The 7,925-nt window shown below is 43.6% G+C and overlaps 1 protein-coding gene across 1 annotated transcript; it reads left to right on the top strand.

Moving 5' to 3' along the window:
- The first annotated feature begins 524 nt into the window (after positions 1-524).
- LOC134458654 (uncharacterized) lies at positions 525-6,716 on the top strand. Its single transcript, XM_063211084.1, has 5 exons — positions 525-1,258; positions 1,436-1,507; positions 1,737-1,805; positions 1,916-2,191; positions 6,610-6,716. Exons 1-5 carry the CDS (start codon positions 952-954, stop codon positions 6,714-6,716), a joined length of 831 nt encoding a protein of 276 aa, XP_063067154.1. The 5' UTR covers positions 525-951.
- The last annotated feature ends 1,209 nt before the right edge of the window (positions 6,717-7,925 follow it).

The raw sequence follows: 7,925 nt of genomic DNA, 5'->3' as shown, positions 1-7,925 counted from the left end.
ACCATTGAAATATCATTGATACATATTGGCACATTTTTGTCATGTATGCGACTGAAAAAAGCAGTTCAAAATAAACTTTTATGAATTTCCCGGAGTAATATGTATTGTCATGTTACTGGTATTATTTGGTAATTTTGGTATTATATAATTTTTAGTACTAGTTAGCACTACTTTTAAAAATGATATTACTATTTGTAATTATTCGATCATTATCTTTTTTAAAAAATAGCTTGATTGGCAATCGACACAAAGCAGTAAGCAAGATTGCTAGATATTAAATTCCTCAAGCAGCATTTTTTTGTTTTGTATTAAGACTTCATGCACATCTGACGCTGAGCACTTGCTTTTAATTTCTGTGCATCCCACCATTATATTCACCATCCATATCTGCATCAACATGTTGTGGAAAGATTCCAATTCTTCCTGTGATCAACAGTATTCGGTGAGGAGAATGCTAAGGGGTTAAGCAGGAGAATGTTAACACATTGACTACCAAACCACTGGAAAACCCGTTTTTACTTCCCATGCGTTGGCTCCCAAAACTGGAAAACCCGTTATTAATATTTTATTATATTTTTCATAACTAGACACTTCAATGCTTATTCTGTGCGATTTTGGGAGCTCTGTGATAAGTAGAACAGACATAGATGGCAGTCAACACAAAGCCATGATTAATGATTAAAATATTCAGATGATGACACAAGTTTTAACAACCCCAAATCATTTTTGATAGCGCTACATTTGATTGTGGATAGAATTCTAATAATTTCCGCATTGTGTTCAATCGCGCGTCAGTTTTCCACAGGGTGGCAGTAGTGCTCCTTAGATCTAACCACGATTACACATCAAGGAGGAGAGGAAAGCCCGCGATAGGTCAGAGGAAGGAAGGCTGTCCTATGAAAAGTTAACCCAAAGCCGTGCGATCGATCTCGGAGAGATAGGGACGACGAAATGAAAAGGCGTAGTAAGAGAAGAAAGGTGCAACAGGTTCGTTTTCGCCAGACAACTCTGGAGGAGTCTGTATTCCTATTTCGCCACGAGAAGCAGACTCACGACGACCAGCACTGTGGTGTGGAGTCGGTGGAAGCAATTCCCAGTTCATCTGAAGCTGGACCTAGTGGCGAATGCCGTGCGCAGCCAAGTCGGGCATGCAAAAAAGTTTGTCAGGTGGATCTTAGTAGCAGTGATGACAGCGACACTGACGATCAGTGGGACGATCAAGACCTTTGGAGCCCAACTCGGACAGCACCAGGACCCGGTAAGATCACACATTTTCCAAGAAGAATGAACTCATTCGCTAGCATGAATTAGCAAACAAGTTACCTCAGTAATTTACTAAACTAGCTACATTGCGTAAACATAAGCATGCATGCCCTCGCCTGAACCGTGATTGTGTTGTAACTTGTAGCATACTTTTTTTTTGTCTTGTATCAAGTTTCAGACAGCGAGTCTGACTGCTTTTCGGACGAGGCAGGAGAAATTAGACCCATCACTCCTTCTAATTTGGGTACGTACAACAACTGGTGCATTTGCCATGTCACCAATATCATTCAATAACGTTGGCTCAGCTGGGTGTGTGCTCGCGGGTGCGCGCATGGGTGTGTGTCGGGGTGAACCCGGTGTGTAAAAATGGACATGAATATGATACGTTCGGGTGATAGAGTTGTCCTGCATTACAAATGTATGCTCATTGCCTGTATTCATTGCATGTGATGTAGTCTATTGTGTAATTCCAGATCCGGATGGCATGGAGGAATTGGAAGAGACAGAACGAAGGACAGAACCACAGGTGCCTTCAAAGAGGGGTGCGTTCTCTCTCTCTCTCTCTCTCTCTCTCTGTCTGTCTGTCTGTCTGTCTGTCTGTCTGTCTGTCATGGTAATAACTGTTTTTATATATTATGTTTTTCATTTACAGGTCGACAAATGACAAGGGGCAGAACAGCTGGGGCCAAGCGAGGGCGTGCACCAAGCCGGTCGGTGAGCAGTACCACCCTGGAGGAATGGCAGAGAGAGGACTGGAGGCCTAGAGACATACCCTTCACTGCAACCCCTGGACCACGAGGCGCAGCCAAACTGGTGTCTGACCAACCTGTCGATTTTGTTGACTTGATAATAAATGATGATTTGTTGCAGACAATAGCTGAGCAAACCAATCTCTATGCTGAGCAAACCATGTCAGTGGATAATAGGGGTAATGCGACAGGGAAAAGAGTGCAACCTTGGAAAAAGGTGACTGTACAGGAGCTTAGACGTTTTTTTGGTCTTTTCTTTATTACAGGCATTGTCAAAAAGCCTACACTGGCTAGTTACTGGTCTACTGACGAATTGGTTTGCACTCCCTATTTCAACAAAACAATGCCACGGAATCGATTTCAACAAATTTGGAGATACCTCCATTTTAGTGACAACCAGACAGACCATGGGGGTGACAGGCTGTACAAAATACGGCCTGTCTTAGATCATGTGTTGGCCAAGTTTGGTGAGCTGTACCAGCCCAACTCTAACATATCTATTGACGAAGGCATGATGGCTTGGCGTGGGCGCCTTGCTTTCCGGGTGTACAACCCACAGAAGCCCATAAAATATGGGGTGAAGTCATACATAATTTGTGATTCAGAAACTGGTTACTGTTTTGGTATGAAGCCCTATTGTGGAGAAGCTGGGAACTTGGGGGACATTGTCGTTACCCTTCTGGACAGGTTGGCAGGACAAGGCTACAGGCTCTATATGGATAATTACTATAACTCTGTAGCACTTGCAGACAGGTTGCTACAGATGAACACACACATTTGTGGCACATTGAGAAAAAACAGGGGGGAACCAGACACAATTACACACATCTCAAATTCCGATCTGGGGCCAGGCGACACTATTGCACTGCACAACAACGTTGTTATGGTCTTGGCATGGAGGGACAAAAAAATTGTAAAAATGATTACCAGTCTCCACCAAGATGAAATGCAGACATCAATGGTTTGGCAGAGGGGCAACAATGAGAGGGTCTCAGTTCAGAAGCCAGCATGTGTTGTAGACTACAACAATTCAATGAATGGTGTCGACAAGCTGGATCAGAATATTGCGTACTACCCATGTGTGAGAAAGTCTGCAAAATGGACAAAGAAATTTGTCCTGTACTTGTTTCAGATATGCCTATTCAATGCATTCATTCTGTACAAAGCCATGAACCCCCTGGGGAAGCACAGGAAGCTGCTGTCATTTACAATGAGTGTGGCGAGGTCTTTCACTGGTGGACGAGTTGAGGAGGAGGCAGGAAACGAAGATGCGGCTGGTGGTGATGATGGTTTTGGTAGGCTGTTGCAAGGTCGAGACCCGAGGGCTCCAAGAGGAGATCCTCCAGGTAGGTTGACTGGTGGCATTGCACGCCATGTAATGATGAAATACAGGCCAACTCCAAAGAATAAAAACCCAGGTCGAGTATGCAGGGTATGCAAGGCACGTGGGTACAGACGTGAAACTTCCTTTTACTGTGCGTCATGTCAGGTGCCCTTGCACCTCAGAAAATGTTTCAAAGTTTACCACACAGATCAAAACATTTCTTGAATGGATGGATAGATGAATGAATTTGTAGACCACATACTAAGAAGTATGCAAGCACTCAATCTGTAGGCTATTATTCTTTATGTAAATAATTTATAAGCTTAGGCCCATGTGATTGTCATTTTTTTGGGGTTTTTTTTATGTATGAATTTGTAAATATTCTAGAAATACTAAGAAGCATGCAAACATGTAACAGCCTGGTTTGTTGGCTATGATTGTCTGATTTGCGGATGAAGCACTTGTAATAAATTTTCATTGAATTTCACCTGTCGTCATTTTATGAAAAACAGTAAGAAACGTGGTTGTTTTGTTAGAATACCAACATTTTCTTGGTGGTTTTATGAACATTCAAACTCATTTGACATAAAAACACAACGATATACCACTTGACCCGGATATACAAGCGCTCAAAAGCGCGACAGGCTAAAAGGCGCAGGTTTCAGAAAAGCCTCGATATCTCCTCTTGAAAGTGAAACTGCGCGATTCTTGTGGACACCCGCCCTGGTTTAACGAAGGATTGCGAGGTAATGGAGAAAGCTAGAGACAGACGGTTTTCGCTGACTTAAAGAGTAAAGGCTCACCTTTCAAACGAGCCATAGCATGAGTCAGTGGCCCGATCAGATAATATACGGTGGCCTTACAAAAAACATCAAAAATGGCCGAAATATCTGGGATTCTACGTCAGTATTCTGAAAAAAGCGCTGGGAGTCAATGTGTTAAGGGGTTAAGATGAAAAATAATGCAGTGAAACCGTAAAGAAACAGTGTTGCATTCTCAATCCACAAACTGAATAAATAGACTATTGTTCAGTAACTTAAATGTTCAACCAATTCCAAGTTCTTTGTATTTTGAAATGCTAATGTGTTTATTTTGAATGTATACAATGCAAACATATTTGCATCGTTAATGGGCACCCTGACATTGTTCCAACCTTTGTTTTGTTGTGTGGTTTTATACTGCTCTAATGTATTCTATGGCACGGAGCATACCAGATTACAGTCTTGGCTTTGTTAAATAGGAGGTCTATGACACTTAGCACCCAAGACACATCTCGCCCCCGTCGTCCAAATGCAAACTAAAACTCACCTCTGACTAAAGGCTCTTCTGCCTTTGAAGAGCTCAGTACAACTTAATCATTTCCATATTATATGGATGCATAACATTTTGAAATTAACTTTTACAGTCAAAGGCAAGAGACATCTTTATTTGTTGACCCCCCCCCCACACACACGCACACACAAACACACAAACACATTATTCTTAACTTAATATTTTAATTTAATAACTAATGTTCTCCTCTTCTGGTTTGTGCAAATGCAGTGTCTGATTTGTACAGTATATTGTGAAATTGATGCTTAATTGTTTGTATGTGGTGAAACTGAAGACAAATTTCCACATTGTGGACAATAAAGTATTCATATTCGTATTTGTATTCGTATCGCCTTGGCACCCTGGCCACATCTCAGCCCCTTGATGTGCCTCCTGTTGTCCAACTGCAAACACTCACCTGTCCCCAGAGGTCATCCTGCCTTTGACAAGCTAGGTGAGACTTTATTATTTCCATATGGATACGTAATTTTGTTATTTGTGTTTGCTAGAAAGCCACACTCTCAGAATTAAAGGTACAGAACTCGGTACCTTCAAGGGGAGTACCATTGTGTCGCTTGATTGTTACCCTAAAAAAAGAGGAGCGTTCAGTTTCTTGCAATGTCGACTGATGTGCATCTGTCACCTCTTTTTTGAGGTACGACCCAAGCGACAAAACGGTACTCCCCTTGAAGGTACTGCCACAGCGACGAGTTCTGTACCTTTATTTCTGAGAGTGCAGGTACATTTCATTACCCGCCTTACTGGTTGATTGGAGTTGGCGTTGGGTTTCATCCAGAAAAAAAGGTACTGCAACTATGCTGCTCATTGAAACTGGGCTGCCTATTGCCAAATTTGATCTTTACATGAAAGTTTACTAAGTAATAAACAAATATTTTCTAGTATAGTCCAAGTAGGGTCATTTTTGCAGCTAAAAATGGCTATTTTTGGAAATTCAAAATGGCGGACCATGGAGAAGATCCCCTTTTCATGTATGAAAAGTGAACATTTTCCAGTCATAACGAATACTTAGAATTTAATGGTGGTGGTTCGTATTCATGAAAAAGGTAACATTAGTGAATGGGCAGCATGAATTCTGGAAATAAACAACTAAAAATCTCACACAGTGTCCCTTTAAAATACCTTTTATGCCTTCATTCCACAAAAGTTCATATTTTTTACTGGTCTTTTCTTGGACCGATCCAACCATAATGACGGACTTTGCTTTTAGCACTTACGTAAATGCTGTATGCTGGCTTTTAGTTGTTTTCTTTTTTTATTCAAATTCTATACTTTGTCTTTTTAGCTCATAATATATCTGCTGGCTGCATGCTATGATGACTAACTTTATTGACTGCGTTGGTCTGGCAGACACAGTATGTTCAGTTATGGTGTGTCAGACTGACACCTCATTAACTGATATTTGCCCAACAGGTGTAAATAGATAAAATCAACAATAGCAGTGCAACAGCCTGGACTGGATGCTGAGTCATTTATTCTAGCAGCAGCAGCTGGAAAGACTAGACTGTCTTTATGAAGCCATAATGATGAATCCTCTACTCACTGCAAACAAATGCTAATCCCATGAGAGAAGGGGGCAGTAGCTGTGACTTTGTATGTGTATGCATGTGTGTGTGTGTGTGTCTGTGAGAGAGAGAGAGAGAGAGAGAGAGAGAGAGAGAGAGAGAGAGTGTTTGTGTGCGTGCGTATGTGTGTGTGTGTGTGTGTGTGCACGCATGCGTGGGTGGGTGCGTGTGTGTGAGTGCGTGCGTGCACGTGTGTGTGTGTGTACTCTCACGCAACACAACAAATGGAGTGGGCTGGGCAGGAAGGTCCACAGATGGAGTGTGTGTGTGTGCGCGCGCACCTGTGTGTGTGTGTGTGTGTGTGTGTGTGTGTGTGTGTGTGTGTGTATGTGTATGTGTGTGTTTGTTTGTGTGTGCTGTGTACTCTCACGACACACAGCAATTGGAGTGGGCTGGGCTGGAAGGTCCACAGATGGATTGGTGGGAAGGCGCTACACAGGCCAGGGATGTAATGAGAGCCAGAGTGGATCTGATGAGGATGACTGAAACATGATCACACACACACACGCGCACGCACACACACGCAAACACACGCACACACACGCACGCACGCCCATGCGCGCACGCACATACACACACACACACACACACACACACACTTGTGCGCGCGCACACACACACACTAACACATATGCACATGCTTGTACAAACAGGAATGCTTGCACAGAGAAAGAAAGATAAGAGAGAGAGATAGAGAGAGGGGGAGAAATAAAGAGACAGAAAGAGAGAGAGAGAGAGTGAGAAAGAGAGAGAAAGAGAGAGAGAGAGAGAGAGAGAGAGAGAGAGAGAGAGAGAGAGAGAGAGAGAGAGAGAGAGTCTCTTGTCCCCCTCCGCTGTTGTCCCCCTCCCACATCTTCCCAGTGTGCCACTGTAGACTCTTTGCCCCGGCTGCCATCTTGAATTAGTCATGAGCTAATGTGAGACACGCCCCTTTCTGTCTCCATGCCATGCTGGAGATGTGATGAGCAGGGAACTTCCTTTTTTTTGCCCAAAGCCAAATCCCCACAAACCCACACACACACTTGGTGGGCCAGGCTGTGTGTGTGTGTGTGTGTGTGTGTGTGTGTGTGTGTGTGTGTGTGTGTGTGTGTGTGTGTGTGTGTGTGTGTGTGTGTGTGTGTGTGTGTGTGTGTGTGTGTGTGTGTGTGTGTGTGTGTGTGCGTGTGTGTGTGTGTGTGCGCGTGTGTGTGCGTGTTGTGGTTGGGTATGTGTGTGTGTATGTGTTGGGAGGGGGGTACTGTTATAAATCTTGAATGCCAGATGGGTATGCTCGGGATGAGTGGAGAATCAGAGTCAATGAGGTGGAAGATGGAGAGGAAGAGGACAAGGAGTACGATGAGGCGACATTAGAAGGAGTACGATGAGGCGACATTAGAAGGAGTACAATGAGGCGACATTAGAAGGAGTACGATGAGGGGATAGGAGGGGGAGGAGTAAGTACGATGATGAAGAGGAGAAATAAGGGGAGGAATAGGAGGAGGAGGAGGAGGAGGAGGAGGAAGACGAAGAGGAGGAGTAAGTACGAGGATGAAGAGGAGAAATAGGAGGAGGAGGAGGAGGAGGAGAAATAGGAGGATGAAGAGGAGAAATAGGAGGAGGAGGAGGAAGACGAAGAGGAGGATGAAGAGGAGAAATAGGAGGAGGAGGATGAAGAGGAGAAGTAGGAGGAGGGGGAGGAGGAGGAAGACGAAGATG

This window comes from Engraulis encrasicolus, chromosome 11, assembly GCF_034702125.1.
Source record: "Engraulis encrasicolus isolate BLACKSEA-1 chromosome 11, IST_EnEncr_1.0, whole genome shotgun sequence".
Taxonomy (NCBI): domain Eukaryota; kingdom Metazoa; phylum Chordata; class Actinopteri; order Clupeiformes; family Engraulidae; genus Engraulis; species Engraulis encrasicolus.
The sequence above is the reverse complement of the archived record's forward strand: the minus strand, read 5'-3'. Positions and strand labels throughout refer to the sequence as shown.